This window comes from Thunnus maccoyii, chromosome 18 (genome assembly GCF_910596095.1).
Source record: "Thunnus maccoyii chromosome 18, fThuMac1.1, whole genome shotgun sequence".
Lineage (NCBI taxonomy): Eukaryota > Metazoa > Chordata > Actinopteri > Scombriformes > Scombridae > Thunnus > Thunnus maccoyii.
This window is the reverse complement of record NC_056550.1, coordinates 14,567,459-14,590,322: the sequence shown is the minus strand read 5'-3', so window position 1 is coordinate 14,590,322 and position 22,864 is coordinate 14,567,459. Positions and strand designations below refer to the sequence as shown.

General features: G+C 41.5%; 1 protein-coding gene across 4 annotated transcripts in view; it reads left to right on the top strand.

Moving 5' to 3' along the window:
* tex2 (testis expressed 2) overlaps nucleotides 1-22,864 on the top strand; it is a 35,297-nt gene that overhangs the window by 8,904 nt on the left and 3,529 nt on the right. For 3 of the 4 annotated variants that reach the window (XM_042391910.1, XM_042391909.1, XM_042391908.1), the window contains 8 exons: nucleotides 11,817-13,587; nucleotides 15,334-15,534; nucleotides 16,730-17,090; nucleotides 17,777-18,072; nucleotides 18,771-18,914; nucleotides 19,034-19,133; nucleotides 21,748-21,868; nucleotides 22,469-22,591. In XM_042391910.1, coding sequence (XP_042247844.1) covers nucleotides 11,842-13,587; nucleotides 15,334-15,534; nucleotides 16,730-17,090; nucleotides 17,777-18,072; nucleotides 18,771-18,914; nucleotides 19,034-19,133; nucleotides 21,748-21,868; nucleotides 22,469-22,591 — 3,092 coding nt within the window. In that variant the 5' untranslated portion in view covers nucleotides 11,817-11,841. The remainder of the gene's footprint in view (nucleotides 1-11,816; nucleotides 13,588-15,333; nucleotides 15,535-16,729; nucleotides 17,091-17,776; nucleotides 18,073-18,770; nucleotides 18,915-19,033; nucleotides 19,134-21,747; nucleotides 21,869-22,468; nucleotides 22,592-22,864) is intronic. The other variant, XM_042391911.1, reaches the window with a different exon arrangement.

The following is a 22,864-nucleotide window of genomic DNA, read 5'->3' as shown; positions in this document are numbered from 1 at the left end:
TAGTGTGTGCACTTGTTAGTGAGAAAATTCAAGCTTCTGTGCATGTGCGTTCGTGTCTCTGGGCAGTTAGTGACAATCGACTGCCCCGTCGGCCTCTCTCTCTCTATGTGCATCCTGTGTTCATCTCCGATCCCTCTGTCTCAACAGATCTATCTTCCCACTGTCACTTCCCACTCTCCCTTTTTACCTCGCCGACTTCCTTCTTTACTTCCTCTCTGTTTTCCTCCTGCCCCATTTTTCACATGCATTTGTCCTCTGCTCACCATACTCCTGATGCCAGCCTTCATTTATATTCCTCCTTTTACTTCTCTATTTGATCTTACAAGGAAAGTTACCTGCGTGTAAATGTGGCATGCTAACTTCCAACCCAGTCTCACGTCAAAATTTGTAATAGCTATGTTGGTCTATGGCGCAAAATGTATTACTTTCAAATGGCTCTAACATTGTGATATGCCCACATTTTGTTTTGTTTTTTTGGCCTGTTCTTTTTTCATTAGCCTGCGTCCACGTCACATGACAAGTTACTGTCTGAAAACTAAAATGTTATTTCTTTTATTCTCAGTGGAAAATGCAATATTTTAAGATAGTTTCTGTATCAAGATGCATTTTGATAATATTTCTAGCGAGGAATGTTCATTTTATTTTCATAATCTTCATTCAATGAATGTATATGATTATTTTGTCAGTTATTATGAAGATTCTTTCAGGCATTCTATCATTGCTATGGTGGTTGCTATGGGCGTTGCTATTGCTGACACCACGTAGTTGCATGTTGTTTGAATCATTGTCTTTATGTTGTGTAGTTATCTGAACTGTTATTTGTATTATTTATTCATTATTTATTTATTTTATTATTATCTAACTGTTTGATGATGTTCTTTTAATAAAAAATGTAGATTTTAGTGCGCCCCGGGCATGAAATAAATTTGAAATCCAGAATTTGAAGCTTTGTGATTGGCTGATCAGAGGACCCGCCTGGAAGTATTTTCCTCACTGTCACCATGTTAAGGTTTTCTTGAATAATATCTTTAACATTTTTCAACACAAAAACAACAAAGTTTCCTTGATAACTCAACAATACGATAGGTTAATGTTAAAGCCATCAGTTTTAATAATTTCTCCTTCGATCTGAGGAATAAAGGTTTTGTTTGTCAGTTTTTGATAATGTAGGGCTACAGAAGAGCATTGTGTTGTGGGCGGACTTGGCGCATTTGATTACTGTTTTGGCTTGTCTGCCGTTGGTGGGCTTCATTCCATTTCAAATTGCTGCTGCCTGAATCCAAACGCCACTATCTCTGTTAACAAAAGGTGTCTTATAGCCTGTGATTGTACAACGAGAAGTTGCTCATTTAATTTTATATTTCCAAGAATGTGTGGCTGAGGATATTTAATATGAAATCATCTTTCTTAAAACATAGTCTTCCTCTATTAATATTGGGTTACGTCATCCAATAAAGCACTCCCAACATTTTTAGCACCATGATCCATGGCTGTGCCATGTGTGTCAGTGCAGTTTATGTTGCAGAAGGAGATTGAATGTCTCTAAAATCTTAAGGTCAGACTTCCCTCTTGACCTTGTGTGTTGTGTGTTGTGTGTTGTGTGTGTGTGTGTGTGTGTGTGTGTGTGATACCATGACCATATAAACGAGATGAAGACAGTGTTATCAAACTGGACTTTACATTTCACATCCTTCATTTAATCCGTGCACTTGTCACTTTCATATATTTCATCAAACTGCATTCAACCTCCACTGTTACATAATTTATTTATTTATGCACATGTCACATCTAATTTTTGCTTTTATTATTATTACTCTTCCATTCTGTAAATAGATTTTAAAATTTCAATTTAACATTAATATCACTTTATTTCATTATTATTATTCTTACCTTACTTTTGTCTATTTTTATTCTCCTGTGTTGCGTTTCTGGGAGCAAACGCCAGACACATCCTTTGTATGCTTGCTAATTAGCTAATAAAACAGATTGACTGTATGTCATGCTGACATGAAATCCCAAAACCAAGAATCATAAAGATACAAAAAAATTTCCAGGGTTGTGTAAATAGTAACCTATGCATGCATCGGTATTTGACAACCTGGGAATGAGACCGGAAAATTTTGTCATGGAGCTAAACCAAATACATCATTGGGAAGGCCTCAAACTGGAGAGTAACATATGTCAGTGTAAGATTCGACATGGCTCCTGCTTTGAAATATTGACCTTTGAACCTTGACCTCAGTGCGTGTTTGAAGGCTCATAATTCAGCAACAAAAGGGGCTTCAGACATGGAACCAACTGTTATAGAGAGATCTTGACCTCAGCTTTCATGTGAGTATAGTCAACAACTGGGGATGCTGTCAGATATGAGTAAAATATGGTTAAAATTAATTTTCACCCATTGAACAATTAGTTACACAAATGTGTTTACCATCCCTTTAAAATCTCCTCAGTTTATTCTCAATTCAGTATTTACAATTTTCAATTCTAGGAAAAAAAACTATAAATCCCTATAGCTGCACCATGTAGCTTGATGCAAATCAGCAATACAGTCGTAGTTCTTCTGGTTTGCAAAGTAGGGTTGTAAATATGGTCGTGAAAAGATATGTCTATTGAATATATGAAATATCTAGTACAGAATAAATCAAGTATCTACTACAGCAGACCTAGTAATTACACTGCATCTAGATGATCTATGTTAAGAAAAAATAAAGATGTTGGCCTATTTCAGATATTTTAGCCAAAACCGGAGTTGAACGCGTCAAGACTGCCCACAACACAATGCCCTTCCGTGAGCCACATCATCCAACGTATTGTGTGCGTGTGTGCGTGTGTGTGTGTGTGTGTGTGTGTGTGTGCGTGCGTGTGTGAGTGTGTGTGCGTGTGTGTGTTTGTGTGTGTGTGTGTGTGTGTGTGTGTGTGTGAATGGGCTGCACAGCCACCAGCAACAGTAACAAAATCTTTATCAGTTTGGAATAAATTCAGTAATTAAAGGTAATAGCAGATATAATAGTAATTAAAAGTTTTATAGTGTAATACAAAGCAGACCGTCTGTCTCCATAGTAACGGTCGATGAGGCTCGTGGGTAATGTAGATCGAACAAAACAATCGAAAACTGACAAAAAAAAACCCTTTATTTCCCAGAATCAAAGGTGAAATAAGTCAAACTGATAGCCTTAACATTATCCTATCATACTGTTGAGTTATCAAGGAAACTTTTGTGTTTTTGTGTTGAGAAATGTTGAAGATATCATTAAAAGAAAACTTTAACACAGTGACAGTGAGGAAAATACTTTCGGGCGGCGGATCCTCTGGTCAGCCAAACAAAAAGCTTCAACTTCTGGATTTCAATTTCATTTCATGCCCAGGGCACTAAAATCTATGTTTTGTTGAAAGAACATCATCAAACAGTTACATAAAATAACACAAATAACATAACAGCTCAGATAACTACACAACGTAAAGACAATGATTCAAACAACATGTAGCCCTAACTACGTGGTTTCAGCGATAGCAACGTCCGTAGCAACCACCATAGCAACGAAAGAAATCCTTAAAAAATCTTTGTAATAACTGACAAACTAAACATCATATACATTCACTGAAGGAAGATTATGAAAATAAAATGCACATTTCTCGCTGGTGATGTTGTCAAAATGCATTTTCATGTGGAAACTATCTTAAGATATTGCATTTTCCACTGAGAATTAAAAGGAAGGTCAGCCATTTTTGTTTGTTTTTGCAGACAGAAACTTGACAGTCATGTGACGTGGATGTAGGCCAGTAGAAAAGAATAGGCCAATAAAAAAAGGGCATCTCACAATGTTAGAGTCGTTATTGTGAAACTAATACGTTCTGTGCTTTGGACCAATGTAGCTATTACACATTTTGACATGAGACTGGGTTGTAACTTCACATCCTTCAGCAGAGGTCACGTCAGTCTGTCATCAGCACCTGCTGACACATCCAGCCACATCAGCACACTGTTATTTAAAAGGAAGCATTCAGTAGTTTGCCAGGAATGGACAGAATTGAGCAAATACAGCAAGCAGAGAAAAAACAGAAGCACCTACAAAATATATCATGATGCCAATTATCCTGATTTGACCCTAGACTGCGATTACAGGCTTGAAAGTGAGATATTAAAAGCCATCTTCTGAAGTAACTGTTGAGTCACTGGTATTGATCCGTGGCTTTAAAAAATCCCATAAATATAGTATACTGTGGTCATTTTGTGCTAAGCGATGGTGAAAGTCTTAATGTACCTTTAACTTATTTTGGCAGTTTTATTCCTTTGATTCCCTCTTTTCTACTGTTTCACACTCCATACATCACCTTCCTCTCTCATAGTGTACGTGCTGTTATTCCATCATCAATGGCAGAGGTTTTCAAAGTCTGGCACTTTGGCTCCCCAACACCCCCTATCTACCGTTACCCATGGGGCCGGTTTCAAATAGTGATAATTTAGTTTCTGAGTATGAGTAATGTCATAAAAATATTGATAGTGCAAGATGAAAAACAGATAATACATTAATGGATTTTGTCATTCCTATTATTATTCTTTGTTCTTTGTCTTACTTTGATTTGGGGGATAATCATGCTCTCAGTTCAGGAAGTGTAACCTTGCCATGGATTTAGTGAGTTATCTGTATGCTACAACTTGAGCCCTGTTTTTTTAGCCAATATTTATATATTTGTTGTTGGCAAATTGGCACCATTAAAAGAATGCCGAATTAGTTATTAGCAGTTGCTCTTTGCAGTGTACCCATGGGCGCGCAGACAGCTATCACTGGATTACTTTGATACTGAAAAAAACATAGAAACATGATGGTTCTCAGACAAGTTCTGAAGCGTCTTTTTTCTATGATTTCTAAACAGATTTATGGATATTTATTCGCGACATCCTCGGGATGTGTAAGTCAATTGAGTTGTAGTTCAAAGAAGGAGTATGAGTTTTGACGCAAGTTGAAGCTCATGTCTCTCTATCCTAGCCATCTCTATTGATTCAATTAGGTCAACCTGTGGTTACACTTTGTATGCAGCAACATCTTGATTTATAATATATTCAGAATCAATCATTTTTACTTCTTATGCAGGTATTTACTATGACCTAGTGGTCATAGCTGGATCCCCTGTGCTCACATACACAAAGATTACAGCTTTTCACATTATATTCATGCAGTGTAAAACACAAATGCTTATGTAGGAAAAGGGGTTGTACTAAACTAAAGCTGAACAGATATTTTTCACAGCAGACATTTCGTCATTTCAAACATTATTCATTGCTGCACTGCCATTATTTGTCATTATTACTTCCATCTGAGATCTCCTGTAATGACAAGTCAGAATGCATTATTTGGAAATATTCAACATTTGCTGGATTTATTCAGAAAACTAAACAAAGAAAACTTTGACAGGGATGTAAAGAAAAAAACAGATGATGCTCATCAAATCCAAAATATGAAGAAGCCTATCTTCCTCTCATGTTTACTGTCAAGGTGTCACTAACTCCAAATTTTAACTACAACCATAATCTCTAAATATGAAATCTACCCCAGTGTCTGCTCTCTGTTGTTGTGTGACTCCTGTGCAAGGACAGTCTTCACAGGGTAAGAAGGAACACACATGCACAGTTACCCCTTCCATTCCACATGCCTCCTCAGGGCCTGATATTTGTCAGGTTGTGTGACAGTGTAGAAGTATCTACCCATCCATCAAACGTAGAGAGAAGAGAGGGAGATCAGGTGAGTTTCTGTCAAAAAAAAAAAGACTGAAAGCTAGGCACATATGGAATCTGCTACAGCATCTGTCAGGCCCAGTATATCAGCTGTGGTTTAGTAGCAGTGAAAAGAACAGAAAATAAAGAAAATTGTAGCAAATCCTGTTTTTTTTAGCACGTAAGAGAGCTTCTTGGCTCTTACATTTTTTAGTAAATTGGTGGTTTTCAGTGGTTCAGTCAGTTGGGAGAAGAGCCACAATATGCTGAAGGCGGCACAACGTGTTGCCCATAAATACATCTCCTTTTCTCCTTCAGTGCCCACTCTGTGGCTCCCTCCTCTTCACCACTCCTTCTCAAGGTTTTCTTTTCTTTTCTGTGATTTGGCTTTTGGGGGTGGGGCAGAACATGGAGACGTGATTTCAGTAAGTGGATAAGGAATTTTACATATTTTTTGGACACTGTATATCACAAAAACGTGATTTTTTTAAAAGCAGAGGTTGTAACTTACTGAAATAAAACCTTGGCTCACCCTTCCTGACAACTTTTCTAATTGTGCCATTGGTGTTGGTGGCTCTTTTCCTGTTTTTGTTTGTTTTTTATTATTTTTTGTCCAACTTTTTCCTTTTCTCCCTTAGTCTCCTGTGTTTTTTTGCCCCCTCTTTTCCCTGTCTTCTCGATCTGTTCTCTCTTCCTTATCATTCTTTTACCCTGCTGCTTTTAACCTCCCACCCCTCCTCGCTCGTCTCCCAGGGTGTTGGCTTTAGCTGATTTGAGTGGCCCTGCTTGCTTTGATTAACTGGATGAGTTTTGTCTCTGTGCCAGACTCCTCTCCTCTCCTCTCCTTTCCTCTCCTCATCCAGTGGCTAAAACAAACAGAATTTTAATGGCAGTGGTGCATTGATGAGAGGAAAACTGTGGGTGTGTCAGCAAACAGGTCACACTTTAGTCAACATGAAGAGCTGTAGACATTTTCCAGTATGTTATTGATGTTTTAAATGTATGTTGAAACCATGCAAAAAATATCAGATGTCAGAAATTTTAATTATATGACTTTGCATGTACATACAACAACATATGTAACATGACATTATGTGAGTAACTAATGATTGTTTTCATTATTGATTCAATTTATTCGTTAAATATGTTTATAGTGTCACAAAACAGAGAAGAGCATCAACTCTACACATCTGAGAAGCTGAAAGTTTTGAGAATGTATATTTTATCTTGAAAAATGACTTAAATTAACTTTATTTAATTATCAAAATTGTTAATTTTCTGTCAGTCGGCTAATCAGTTAATCGACTAATTGTTTTAGTTCCAGTGAGATTTATCCATCAGTAGTACAGTTTTTCATCGATTTCACATGTGGTGCTGTGTCTCATTTGTCTTTTGGCTGTGCTCTCCCAAAACCTGACTCCAGGGGTGCTTTTCATTTAGCTAATTTCTGCTACCTCGTGTCCTCTCTCCCCTGTCCTGAGGGGAACAGGAAAGTGATCTCCCTCTGCCATCATCAAGGATCTTCCAGTCCCTTAAAGGGGACCTATTATGCCTTTCCTTATTTTCAGTCATATTTATAATGTTACAGTGTTAATATTAAACATGGCCAAAGTGTCAAATAATGAAGTAAACATATGTAGAAGTAATCCCTGTGAGCAAAAAGCACTGGCTTCAGACTGCTCTGAATGCTTGGTTTCCAACGGTTTTTCTACTTTCAGCCAAAGCCGCCATCGGCTTGTGACGGATTTCTTTCTATGGTCATCTGCTCCACACACACCATTTACCTGTTGGAAGCTTGCTGGTTGTCTGCAGCTCTTCATCAAACATCATCATCACTGTGGCTGTTTCTGCTTGTACTATTCCTCCATGCATTTTTTCTAACTGATAGATAACAAATAGCTCCAAATATCACCATAAGTTGTTGTGTTGGCTGGTTTTTAGCGCTGCTGATGAAACTCTGCTGATTCAGTGAGGAACATGTTTCATTTCCTATAAGTTCTTCACATTAAAATTCTCCCATTATTTATCATTTAAAAGCTGTTAATATGAAGCAGTAAAGCAGGAAATTTTGGGTTTTCATCAGTGGCAACTTAACATGACTTTGATACAGCTGCCCCTTTGGCCAGTCAAAACAGAGTGGACTCATCAGGAGGGGGCCTCAAAGAGACAGGAGCTAAAACTGCCTGTTAGAAACAGAGACTGAACCAAGTGGCTGCATAAAAGGCCAGTATAAGATATATAAGTAGTTTTTTGAACTGTGAATCGTGCAAAGCTACTCTAGTGGAGTCCCAGAATAAAAATGTGGGGCTGGAAATGAGCGTAATAGGTCTCCTTTAAATGCACCTCAGAGGAGACGAGGAGAACGGAGAGAGGAGGTTCCTGGAGGAGCTTAGAGCAAGGAACCACAGGTGTATCCTCTGCTGAAGTTTTTTAGCGGACGGCAACACCCCTTTGATCAAATATGTTCATTGATTGGTCAGCTGATCTGATGGGACAGTAAACAGTCGGACTGTTGTAATACAGCAGATCAGGAAAACTACCTGTGGAACAGAAATGACGGCACCAACAGCAGCTTTTCATATTCATAAAATAAAAATTATTGAATCATGAATCAATCATAAAAAACCTCATGTAACTTTGTTTTTTCATAAGCCAATAGGCATCTCCTTTCTTCTTTTCTGTTTCAAGTATGTCTCAGCTACCTCAGAAAAATATGACGTCACACAGCTGCATGCCTCCTATAAAATCATCCTGAGCCTGAAAAGGATTTCAGACTTTAACAAACTAAATGAGCAATTTTTATTTAAACATATTCTGCAGGTTACAGCTGTTTTTATTTCTCCTTTACATAAGTTCTGTTCTTTCAGCAATTTAATGGATTTAAATTGTCTATTTGTGTCTTATTCTGTGACAGCCAGACGCTGCTATAGAAGTATAATCAAAAAATTGAAGCAGTTATCAGGAGTTTTCGTTCCAGCTATCACTATGTAGAAATTATTAAGTAGCAGTTTAAAGTGTCAATTATTTGTATGCCTACATGAATTTTAAGTTTAAACTTTAGAGATTAAACTGTTTAATAATTTCTACACAGTGATAGCTGACTTCTTCATATTTGACAGTTGAGGTGATGTGCGTCATGAGTAGTTGCCATCTTCTCAAAATGACGCTGCAGTGAGCGAGGACGTCCCGTTTGGTGAATGAAATTCCTCCATCCTCTTGCATCCTCACCGGGAGGAGCTGAAACGCAAGTGAGGGAAGCGAGGAGATATGTTACCCAAATGAAAAGCACCGCAGGAAAATTTGGAACCATCCCTCTCTGCTCACCCTTTTCGACCTCCACAATGTTTTAATCCGTCCTTCAGGCTTTGATGACAACAACAACCCATTCCATCTCCATGGCTCTGTCTCCCCACTCCTTTGTCTCCTCCCTCCTCTCTCCTCTATCATCACTTTCTCCCGTCTGTGTCATCATTCCCATTTTCTCTCTCCATCTTTGCCATTCTGCTGTCTTTAAGTGAATCCCACTTCAAAAGCTTGTCTCTGAAAGGTCGTCTGCAGCCTCTACAGACCCCCCGTGGCTCTTCATCTTTCTTCTTTTTTGTTGCTCTTTTTTCTGCTTCCCTTTTTTTCTTGTTTTTATTTGATCTGCTGTGCTACTAGCACAGCCATGGCAGAAGCAACACACACACACACAAACACACACACACACACACACACACTCACAATGACACACAAAACCCGTTGTAGCACAGCCAAATGAATGGCTGGCTGGGAAAGTCAAATGCTCTGTTATTCCATCCCAGCAAATACAATCACTGGAGAAGCAGTGCCAACCAGAGAGCCCCAAGGGGTGCCGAGGCTTTCTCAGAAATGTGGACAATCACACAGGCTAACTGCTCTGTTGTTTCCCTCCGTCCCTCCCTCTTCCATTACAGGCCATTTTTATCAACTGGCTGAAAGCCTGAAAAGCCACAGAGACTGTGTGTATGTGCGTGTATGTGTGGGTATGACTTAAGTTACTTTCAGGGACACACACCAGACATAACACCAATTGATTGGGGATGGCTTGTGCAATTGGGGACAAAAGCAATATCCCCCATTGGTAAAATGCTGATTTTTAGGTCAGTGATTGAGGTTACGGTTAGGTTAAGGTTAGGGTAAGGGTTAGGGTTAGGCAAGTAGTGGTTATGGTGAGGGTACATCTCTTGGAAATGAATATAAGTCTATGTAAATACAACAAAAGCAATTTAAGTAAACCTGTGTGTCGTGGTTCAGGTATTCCTCATGTTGTGGAGATGTTAATCTGTTTACACAGTCATGTGAGGACTTGCCTCCCTTATGGGGACGAAAAGCAAGTCTTCTTAACGTAAATCATAACTTTTGGGTGAAGACTTGGTTTAAAGTTAAGGTAAGTTTAGGGTTATATTATGGTTAGGGTAAGGGTTAGGATTAGGCATGTGGTGGTTATGGTTAAGGTTAGGATAAGCTGCCAGGAAATGAATGTAAGTCAATGTAATGTCCTCTTAAGTGATGGAAACACGACTGTGTGTGTGTGCAAACAGCATGCTTGTGCATGGGGGTGTGTGTGTGGGCATGTGTGCTTGTTGTTGTCATCTGTCTGTTTGATAATGCTGACCAGGGATGATGGACTCTATGCAATGTGGACGAATAAACAGCCACAATAACTCAGTAACAACATGAGGCCTCATTCAGTGAAATAACTGCATGATGAATGACTTCCGCTGTGTTGGGACTTTGGACTCCTTGTTCTTGTGATCACTGGAGCTTAACAGCTACTTTGTAGTGTGATTATGTCCTGCATATTATGTTGCCTCAGTGGGGGAAGGACGGCTTGTTATATGTACAGTATATACAGTATGTATGTTTATTTTTTAGGATCCGATAAAGCACATAAATAATGTAATACATGACAATCACAGTCTGACAGAAATTAAGTAAACAGATATAAATAAATTACAAACACAACAAAAAAGCAGAACAATATCGGAGCTGTAAATATAAATGAGTGAAATGATTAAACAAGAATTCTTGCCTCTCAGGCATTTTTGTTGATTGATAGCTTTGCATTTAGAGATTTATGAAATTAGTTTAAGTGGTTTATCACAAACAAAAGGTGTCAACCTACTTTCAGCACATCAATTTAAAGTTACACTAATTCATATTTTTATATGAAGAATGAGTTAAATGATCATCAACTCTGTCGTCCCCCTCAGCTCTACAGAACTTTTAATGACTAGTTCATTGTTTTGTTCTAGCCGTGCCCAACTTTACTGTTTTGGTTCAGCAGCACTGAGCAAATAAGCTCCGATAAACTAACTGTATGAATGCTAATGTTGCTCCGTGTCCTCTAGATGTATAAGTAGATAGCTGTTTGCTAACACATTAGCCATATCAACTTTATGAAATGATAATGTGTCTGTTATGTTTACAGCTTGTTGCACTGCCCCCAAGTGGACAATAACCCACCCAGTAGTACAGATTTTCTACTATACTACTATTTTTCCACTATTTAAAGTAGCGGACTAACTGTTGTTCCTCTTTTTTTCTCCTTTTTCTGCCTTTACCACCTCACAATATATAGTCAGCTGCAGTGTGCCCCTTGTGGAGGTTAGAGTTAAATACAGCTGAAATGTTGATGGGCTCCTCTCCTCAAGGCTTATGTGTTCTGAAGTAACCCATTAATCATGTTGCCATAGTGGGGGTGAGTGAGTGAGTGGGGTGCGGGTAAGACAGAGAGAGGCCAGGGCTGCCAGGCCTGAGAGCGACTCAGTCTGTCAGCCACAGCCTTGCATAATGAGGCCTAATGGATCGGGGGAGCATGGACATACCTGTCCAGTCTACTCACATTAGGATGAATAGAGAGCTGCGAGGCTGTTCTCTTCTGTCCTATGTACTGTGTGTGTGAGTGTGCAAAGAGAGTGTGCACGTGGACCATGTGGGGGAACTCTGAGGGTATTTAATCATATTGCTGATTTGCACTGCAGTGTGTTTCTCATCCTCCCTCCTTGCATCAGTGTTTCACACCGGTGTTTCTATTGTTATTAACAGTGTACTGCTTCTGTGTCTTTGTCTCTCCCAGGCTGTGAGCCCTGTGTAGGGTGGTGATGAGCAGTCAGGGCAGCAGCAGCAGGGGAAGTGGCCAGCATGCTGACACTCCTCCCCCTCGACACGCCCCTGGACCGAAGCTGCAGGTGCAGCGCTCCCTTTCTCGTGACACCATCACCATCCACTTCTCTGCTCTGGGGAAGGAGGAGGATGATGAGGAAGAGGAGCTCTATGGGGTATCCGAGGGACCTGCTGGAGTTAAATCTGGGCTGGAGGGTGCAGGAGGTGTAGATGTTTCAGGGGGTGACAATCAGTCTGTTGTCACGGGCTTGGAGGCAGACGAGGAGCTGCTGTTTGAATCCGCTGGTGTGGAGACCTCCTCTGGAGCTGCTGTGCTCTCTATTTCATCCACTACCCTGTCTGTGCAGCCTTCAGACGCTCAGCCACACACGCCCTCTCCTGCCATGACTATCATCCCCACCTCCCACCTGAGCTCCACCCCTCCTGCCAGCTCCTCCTGGCCCTATGACCGCCCCTCAAACCCCAATCCCCCGTCCACAAGCTCCAGCTCCTCCTCCCCTTGCAAGTCTGCAGCGCTGTCATCCTCCAAGCCTTTCCTCAGCCTGGTCCGGTCCCTGTCCAATGACGTTGAGTCTCGAGAAACCACACCTCCGCCTACTACTGTCACACCACCGCATGCACGCCACAGACACTTAATGAAATCTTTTGTTAAATCTCTGTCCACGGACACTTCAAAGGCCGAACATACAGAAGGGCCTCTTCATCATCATCTCCATCATCCTCTTCCTCAGCAGCAGCAAGTGCAGCCAACCCAACGGCATCCCCCTCGTAACATGCAGCTCTTCAAACAGTTCTCACAGCCTCGCTTATCCTCCAGCCCCGTCATCGTCAGTCAAACAGGTGGAGACTCCAAAACAGCCCCCTCCTCCCCCATCATGTCTCCGGATGGAAGGTCCTTCTTCAAGGTTCAAGAGGTGGAGGCCAAGATAGAAGACACCAAGCGGCGGCTGTCAGAGGTGATGTCAGACCCCCTCCAGCTTTTTAGTAAGATCATGGGGGATGAGTCTGGTACGGGAGCTGCGGGAAGTGCCACTCATCGTGCCAAATTGCTGTCCTCCAGTGCGTCAGAGCTCAGTGGAGTGACAGCGGTGAATGGACACGCAGAAGGTAACAACTACAGTATCAAGGAGGAGGAGGGCACAGAAGGGGAAGAAGAGGAAGAAACCCCCACTGGCACAGGCCCTGACTCTGTGTTTTTCTCCTTCCCATCACTGACACCAACTCCAGTTCTCACCCAGGCCTCCTCATCCACTCTGGCCAAGTCTCCATCTCTCACTCTGGGCCGTTGCTCTATGTCGGCCCTGGTAGCTCGACAGGAAGACGAGGACTTCTGTGAACTGTACAGTGAAGACTTTGATTTATGTACTGATACAGAGACACCAGATGGGGATCGCCCCAGTTCCCGGCAGCCCCTTACTGGTAGCACTGGTTTGTGTAGTGAACTCGATATGGAGGAGGATGAGAGAGCAGAGGAAGAGTTGGAGACTGTGCCTGTGACTGGCCTCATCTTCTTGACACAGTTGGTGTACTGGTATTTGGTCCTTCCAGTGCCACCATATGTATGTGCGGTGGTACATGGGATAGTAGCTGGGTTTATGTTGGCCATGCTGGTCCTTTGGATGTCCTCTCCTCGGCGCTCCGTGCTGGGGACAGGAAGAGGGAGGCGAAGGATAGAGCCCTGGAATGTGGCCCAGTTGGATATTAAAGAACCAGGAATATTGAAGGTGAGACAAAGCACAACATGAATGACCAAGTTTGAGCCTTTTGGATCTGGCTCTCAAAGATATTGGGTTTATTTGCATGTGGTCTTGTTTCACTGCCCTTAATGGTCTCACTCTGTTGTAACAATTATATATTTAAGCTGCATGCTATGTGTTGATTTACACTGCCAATAATCAAGATAACCCATTTTAGATTTAACCTTGCAGATTTTACACGTGTAGTTGATAGCATCTGCATGATGTATGGCTATTGCACTGCATTTATCTAACACTGCCTTGGAGAAAACACTTTCTAAGTGAGGAGGCTACATAGTGCACAGAATACTAAATGTCTGAAAATGTGGGAATTCTAGTTGTGTTTGTTTACAATCAGAAGCTAAATTCCAGGAGGAAAGACTGTTATCCCCTAAGAGATTTTGTTTTGTATCTTACTGTTGGACTATGTGTTCTTTGCTTTATCATTTTAACATCCTTACACACTAGGCCAAACACTGAAATTTCCCCAGTTGTTTTCAATTGAATTGGCTTTGCTCACATAGCCTCCTTGGGGACTGATAAGGCAGGAGTTGGGATGAGAATTAAACTCTATACAGACTCATGGGGACCAGCAACAACATATTGAAGTTCTATTACACTTTTTCTCCAGTGATGGCTACAGTCTGGCTTTGAACCAAACAATCAGATGAGAGAGCCACTACATTTTCCCCCTGTTCTTAGTTAAGCTCACTCAGTGCTGCAGAAACATGGAAACTGCAGAGATGTTTATCAGTTGGAGGGAGTTATGTAAGCTTATCTGTGTGCTCCTTAGTGGGTACCAAGCTGTTGAACAGGAGAGCCTCATGGCTAGAGGGCACAGCTGTTCCGAAAGGGGAGTTCTGCGGACATGCAGAACATGATATACTCATACAAATGATAAACCCTAAAGCATACAACTGCAGAGTAACAACAGTGGGGACAAATCTCTTCTTTTTCTTTCTCTTCATCTTCATCTGCCTTTGAGGATCAACAAAAAGTCAGTTTTTCATGTGCCCTAATTTATCTTTTGTATAAACTTGTTTGCACACTACATCTGAGGGAGAACTTTATTTTGACATATACTGGTATGGGATTTGGTTCTGCTTCTTGAAAATACTGGAAAGGGTGATGTTTATTGTGTGGGCAGACAAAAATGTTGTATTCTAAGTTTTCAGCACTTGTGATTTAAAGGCAAATGGACCTGCTTTGGTCTTTTAAGTGTTTTCCTACTCATCCCAGAGGCCTAATTGGTTGTATTTACTAGAGGGGAGGTCTAAAAGAGCTGAGGAGGAATCTCAAATGAGTACCAAAATGTCTTTAAGACCAAACAAGTTCAGTTGTCTTTCATGTACTTATTTGAGATGTTCTTTTGACCTAAATGACATCTTCATCTCCTTAACTCTCCTTGTTTCCTTTGTATGTTATATGTAGGATAGAAAAGAATACAGTAGATCACACAGTAATACCTAGTCACAATATACAATACATAAGACAGAATAATGTCCAATTTTAGAAAATAACAACAAAACATTCACATACAGTAACCAGTCATCAGTAACCATGTGGAAAGTCAACTATGCATTACTTAAATAAATACTTTAGTTGAGTAAACCTATAACCCCAAATCCTTAGTATTTGACTGGGAGTCTGACGTGTGTGCATATGTGCTATGAGAATACATTTTGAATCAGTGTCAATGAATCTCTTCCCCTATCTATCCCCACAATCTCTCAGGGCTGGATGAATGAGATCCACAGCTACGACCCAGAGATGTACCACGCCACCCTGACCCACTCTGTTTACGTCCGTCTCGAGGGCTCCGTCCTGCGTCTGTCCAAGCCCAACCGCAACATCTCCCGCCGTGCCGCACACAATGAGCCTAAACCCGACATTACCTACGTCAGCCAGAAGATCTATGACCTGACTGACAGCAAGGTGAGGTGGCGGTGGGTGTACGCTGGTCACAAAAAATGAAAGAGGGACACTGAAATTTTTGTCATGCATTTGTCTGCGGGCTTGTGAAATAAGACTTAATGTGTGAGACAGGGAAAGAGATGAGGGTGATGTTAATGTGTTAAGTGTGTGTGCGTATGTGTGTGTCTCCTCGCTTGGCTGTGTATTTGTGTGCTTGACTATAATTTTAACAGATAGTGACATCAAGCACACGTCGCCTCATATTTGCCTTTGCCTGAGTGTATACTTACTAATAGGTCATGTTCAGTGACAAAGCTACTTATTTTCACAGTCACATTGTATGTAAACATGGAGTGATTATCACAGGGCACTGACCCTGCACACACAGCTGTGTGTCTTGTGTATTAGTGTGCTGACTTCATGTATTAGTATGCTGACTCCATGGTTTTGCATATCTGAAGACAGGACAGTAAGATGCTGTTTCTCATGTCAGTGTATTGTGGAACAAATGGGTCGTTATAGTTGTCCTCATCATGCAACTCTTTCTCTCTAAATCACTCCCTAAAGTGCCATTTTACCATTATGTTTTGATGGTAAAATGTTTTGTTGGTCTTGGATGTTAGTTGCATTCACAGAGGCTGGATTTTTTTTAAAGAGAATACACATAATAGTGATTTTTTTCTTCTTACAGCCAAGATCCAATACCTCCCTCACATCATTACACCACCTACAATGCTACACATATTTTAGCAATGCTAATATACAATGTCAGTGTTGTTAGGCTGGAGGAAGCATCTCTGCTTGAGTGATATATGCAAATAGAACAGTGTGTACCATTGCAAGAAAGAAATAATGGCAAGCTTTGCAGCTCACATTATGCTAGCTGCTTCCATCACTAACAAAACAAATGGCATATTTTTTCATTTCTGGTTAAAGACAAATGAAGCTTTGGGGTAGAAAAATATAAATACATAATAGGCGAGTCATCTCCACTTGTATTCCTGCCTGCATTTTTACTTATGGTTTATATTTTCAGAAAGTCTGCTATTGTCACACACAGCTGCACACACATCCTGGGGCAAGTCTGCCACATTATATGCCTAGTCTCAATGTTCTCTACAAGTTTTATTTTGGGGCTTCCTCATTTCAATATGGACATTTAATTGCCATAAAAACAACAAATGCAACTGATTATATGAACTCCCACCCCCTATAGATCTACCTGGTGCCCCACAGCCTGGCTAGGAAGAGAATTTGGAACAAGAAGTACCCCATTTGCATTGAGCTGGCCAAGCAGGAGGACTTCATGTCTAAGGCCGGTGAGAGGCCGGAAGCTGGGGAGGACAAATTAGCAGCACTGGGTGAGAAGATAGAGCGAATGGACAAGGTCGAGAAAGTTGAAGGATCTGGATCAGTTGAGGAGCCCAAAAGACCAGCTTCTGGAGGAGGGGATCTGACAATCTACCTATTTGGGAGGACGGGTCGGGAAAAGGAGGAGTGGTTCCGGAGATTTCTGCTCGCGTCCCGAATGAAATCAGAAGGGAGAGGTGGCAGTCTGCCTGGCATCTGCAAGAGTGGTGAGTTTAACACACCAAGATGCAAACACACACACGTACAGTATACGGGTTTATCCATCTAGCTCACCCTTATCAAACACATATTTGCACAGACACACATCACTGCCCGCAGTCAGAATAGCCATTCTCTTGAGTATGTAACTGCACAGCCATCAGATCTGTGCATAAGCCCCAGCTTAGGGACTGCCAATCCCCTCAACTGAGCGAACAGATGAGTGTGAATGGGTCAGCAGGATTACATGCACAGAGAAGCAGCATATTATAGCATGGTCTCCACTGTGGGATATAGGCCTGCAAGGATAAGGCCCAATTCAAAGGGAAACACTAGCACTGTGTGGATCCAGTGATAGTGGCAAGTGCAGTGAACAGGATTACTGGAAAGATGATTTAAATTATCAAGCTGTTTTGTGGATATACATAGCAATTATGTTGAAAATGACAATTTCAGTGCTAATATGAGTCATAGAGAGGATGCAGTGTGTCATCTGGTATAAAAGCACGCTGATTCACAGTGTTGCAGTATGTTGTGAGAAATGAGTGCAAAATAGATGCTAACTATCCAAAGCTACACTGTGGGCATGCATTATGTATGTGAAATATGATGCATGATGCATAAATGAGAAAATCTTGTTGATGCATAATTGTATGACACTAACCTCCCCTTTGCTCTCCATGTCCACTTTTAGCCTTCTTGCCCTCCCACAGCCGCAGCAGCAGCACCCAATCTGGTGGAGGCCTGGAGGCTGACAGCAGGAGCAGCAGCCGGGGAAGCTTGGATGAGCTGTCTCAGCCGCAGTCTCGCCACAGAGAGACCTCCTCTGCTCTCTCCTGTGGGTCTACTGGAGGGATGAAGCAGAAGATGCTGTTGGACTATAATATCTACATGGCCAAATACGTCAACCCCCAAGCACCGCAGAGAAGCCCAACTGCCACTGACAGCCCGGGGCACAGCCCCAAGAGCAGCCCCAAAGCTACCAAAAAGGTAGGAGACAGAGGGATACATGAAAGGCTGAAAAGAAACAGACAACCAACTGGGAAAAGCTGGCAACTGCCCCGAAGGCTCAGACCCCCGGGGGTCCCAAAAGCTCCAGGTTCACTGCATGTCACATTTGAATAATTGCAGATATGTTAGGAAATTTGCACAATATCAACTAAAGCAGTTCCTGCATTGTTACTTAATGGTACCCTGTGGAGTTTTTGACCACTAGTAGCACAATATCAATGCCAATGTCAATGTCAATGTCAACAAACATCCACATTCCAGGTCAAGAGAAGCAAAGCCATGGATGGGCGTCATTAATTTTTTGCAAGGAACATTTAAGAATAACTTTTATTTGTTTACAAGAGAACTCCTAAGGGTACCTTTAATCTTGTGGCACTGTTACAGAGAGGGGCCCTGTTACAAAATCTAGTTTTCAGACCTTCATTATGTACATTTATATTGTACTCACATCAGCCATACTCCTATATAAACTCATAAGGGGTGAGATCCAAAGGTGCCCAACAGCAAACTTTTTCCCTGGGGCCCCCTAATAGGTTAATCTGGCCATGGAAGTAGAAGAATCTGGATTAATCTCAGGCTTGATTTGGCCTGTTATCATACATAACCTTAATTTATTAGCTTAATTTTATGTATTGACAATTAAAGCTACAGTACATACCTGTATGTGTGTCCATCAGATACGCAGGAGTTCAGAAGAGACTGCGGAGCCTGAGGCGTGGGTCAACGCTTTTCTGGGAAGGATATTCTGGGACTTCCTGGGAGAGAAGTACTGGGCCAATGTGGTCTCCAAAAAGATCCAAATGAAGCTCAGTAAGATCAGGGTGGGTAGTGTTCTAGTGGAATCAGTCCCTGAGGCAATTTTGTGTCTCTGTTGATTGTATTTCATGTCTTCTTTTGTCTTAGTTGTGAGGCCTAAATATTTTTAAACTGTCTGTTTCAGCTGCCATATTTTATGAATGAGCTGACTTTGACAGAGCTAGACATGGGCTTTTCCATTCCTAAGATCCTCCATGCCTCCAAACCCTCTGTGGACCACCAAGGTAGGAAGAGAAACTTCACTAGGTATGTCATGTTTTTCACAGGGTGTTCTTGGTGGTCTGCTCCAATAGACTTATTATTTTTGCAGCCATCAGTCGTATTCTTCTTCCTCTGCTCTCCTCTTTCTTCCATTCTTAGCCAGGCTATTTATCAGTGCTCCCTCTTGCATTTCTGACAGAATAGCAAGACATGCTCTCACTTTTCTTTTCCTTTCAATCTATCCATCTCCTCCGTCTCTACCATTGCTACTATTCCTCCATCTTCCCCTTGCTCTGCTTCTCCTCTCTCTGGATTAAAACATTTACCCCAACCTCCAACCCCCCTCTCCCTCTCTCCTCTGTGAGCCTCGCTCTATTAAGCCACAGTAATTAAACTTCACGTCTTGGGTCCCCCTCATCCATTACTGAGACACTGACTCACCCTGCTTGCTGCCTGCCTTGAGCCCCAGCAAAGGGACTGGTTCAACACAGAGAGACAATACAGAGATGTGGGGCATATTAATTCTTACTGAGGTGACTGGTTCAGGGTGAGAAGAGAAGCTGAAGAGGAGGAAAAGGGGGGGTGCAGGTTGTAGGAGGGATGTTTTAGCCATTAATGTTGCTTTGTAGCAGAGAGCAGAGCAAGGGATGAGATTTTGTGTAAGCTTCCTATTTTTTCCCATAATTTCTATTGATTTTATGAGCAGGTTGTCATTTTATATTGTTCAATTTTTAAAATATTCCGGTTTTGTCCAAAGACAGTTCAGTCTACTTTTATCTCACATATAACAATAAAAAGCATTGACAAGGTATTACCCTTTGCTGTTCAGTCGTAGCAACCAGTCATGAGTCATTCCCCTGTCAGCCACATTTCCACAGCTGAGTCTGCAATGCTCATTAATGTGTTCTGTCTGAACCTATACACCCACAGATATATACTCACAAAGCATCATCCGTTGATTCTGGCACATAATTAGTCCTGGGGGAATGGCATCTCCAGAAGTGCTGTGCTGTAAAGCTGCATGAACTGAATAGGGTGCATGTATTTTGATAATAACAATGCAATATTGCAGTAACATGCAATATTCTTTATTGTTTCCTTGTCAAGGAATCCCATGTAAAGACCAAAAATGTCATTGTTTTAGTCCTCCTCTCAATACTTTATGACTTCCTTGCTCTGTCTGTGACACTCCCCCCCAAGCGCATTGGGGCTGAGTGTCATTACTATTTGTTGGGAACTATTTTAAGCAGATTTGCTCTTGCAAGTGTTTACAGCAACAAGATGGTGTATATGGGATAGACTCAACATTAACTACAGTGCTCACATTCATGGCACAGAAGGAACATGTCACCCAGTGCAACCATGTTGCCTGTTGAGATGTATTTCATCATTTTTGGACAATAGAGCTCTATAGCAGAGAAATAAGCTATATCAAGCTTTGACTACACAGAAATACATGTTAGTAGAAACAGTCCTTTGCTGGTTTTGGTCTTTTCATTGGATTTGTGGACAATAAGAAAAATATAGAATATCACCAAACATATTCTGTAATTTCATATCTTGTGGATATTTCTATGCTCTTGTGATGATGATGATGATGAGGAGAGTGACACTCTGACACTTCCTGACACTGCTACTGGGAAGACATGATTTGATTGTTTACATTGTACAGGGTCACAAATGCAGCATGAGCTATTAAATTCACACAAGCTTATGTAGGAGTAAAGCTGGGCATGATTAGCATAATTATCATTTGTTTTGAGCATAATTATCGGTGGCTTCCTGTAATATTTGATAAAATAGGGTTGGGTGATGATAGTGTATGAGAAAAGCATTCATGTGGCCAAGTACATAAAAGCGTTGGGCTACAACAGTCAGACACTTCAGTAAATTCACTTTAATATACTTAACCTATTAGGCCTGGAACATGTAAGCTATATATTACAGTAACCTTGATTCAAGGCAATATCTTGTCTCATATAATATAGTGGTGTTATATCTCCCACCTTTATTTAGAAGCACACACATGCATATGTCAGCGTTGCAGATATGTTGACACTTGATTTGTCCTCCAATATGAATTAGGCATTTCAGACTGTGTCTCCCTCCTGTGTGTCTAATTCTAGACAGATACAGTTAGACACTGACGTAACATGGTCTGACTTAATGCTGTTATTTAGCTTCTCTTTGACACTGCTGCCACACACATACAAATCAATATGCATTTATGAAAAGTGGAAAATGGAGGACGAGGGAGAGTGAGGCAGAGGAATAATAGACAACATTAGTTGCGGAGGTCAGGATCCATTGAACAAACAGCAGGGGAATCGAAGTTTGATGTGTAAACAGGAAGAGGCCCGATGAACTCAGCCAATGAGGAGGCACCGCTGCCCCAGAGCTGACCTTTTCACTTTTTGCTAGAGGATAGGTCCCCTTCCTGCCAGCTCTGCAGGGGAGCTCACAGCAATTAGACACTAGGCAGGAGATTCTTGTTAATTCACAGAAATAGCCTTCACAGTTGGTCATTTAATGAGCTGCAGCTTTTTGTGTCTAATGTGGTGTTGATGGGGGTATAAATTACTATTTTAATATAGGAACATAATATGCCTCTGTGTCTGTCTGATACTTTGTGCCCAGGTCTGTGGTTTGATCTGGAGATCTCTTACACGGGCTCCTTCCTCATGACACTAGAGACCAAGATGAACCTGGCGCGTCTGGGAAAGGAGGGCGAGGGGCTCGGGGAGCACGGGAAAGAGTGGTGAGGCTTTCAATAACATTTGTGAATTTCTGCTTTTTAAATTTCCTAATGAAGCTTATGAAACTAAGTGATTTTAAAATGTCTTAAAGATTTTGAGAGTGATCCTTCACAGATTGTCTTTACTTCTCTGTGTTTGTTTTTGTTATTGTCTTACTCTACATTCTCAGTGAGTGGGCCAAAATAAGATGTTTGAAGGATTAGCTTTTTTTTTGCTAAACAAACAGCTCTGAGCTGGATGTTAATTGGGTAGATTTGCATTAGGAGCTTGTCACGTCTGTTTTTTTCACAATTCCTACCCTTTTTCTGTTGGCTCTTCCCCCCTCCTCTTTACACTCTAATCCTCTCTCTGGATGCTTACCACTGTGGATTTGTCAAATGAATGGTGAGTTTGGGAATAGATGCCTGTCATTGACACTGAAACAATACAATTTGTTCTGGATTGGAATTTATTTTCTTGAGCGAATCTGTGGAGATTAATTTCCTGTGATTTCATCAGCATGGATACCTTTAATGGAAATTAGTTATGATTGTTGATGGTTCTGTGCAAAGTCATTAGGCCATGACTTTGCAACAGCAAGTGTGCATTTGTGTGTGTGACAGGCCCAGGCCACGGACATACTGTCTGGCAGACAGCGATGAGGAATCATCTAGTGCTGGCTCATCGGATGAGGAAGATCCCCCAGAACTCCTCAGTGACAAAGCCATTCTCCCTGGAGGCGAGGGGTGAGCAAATATCTCTTTTACAACATCAGCACATATCTGTATCGAAAATGGGCAGAAACAACTGATGTGTTGAAGCAGAATGTTCTGCCCTTTCAGTCCACCCACCCGCCTACCCACCCACTCAGTCCCACACGTTTGAGAGCTCACTGCTGATTTAATGTAGCACCCGGTCACTCCCCTCCATCGTGGGTGCTGAGTAGCAGGAGATGCTGTTGTGAATAAATTATGAACCTGACTCACTACTCACTACCCACCCCCCCCCCCCCTCACTCC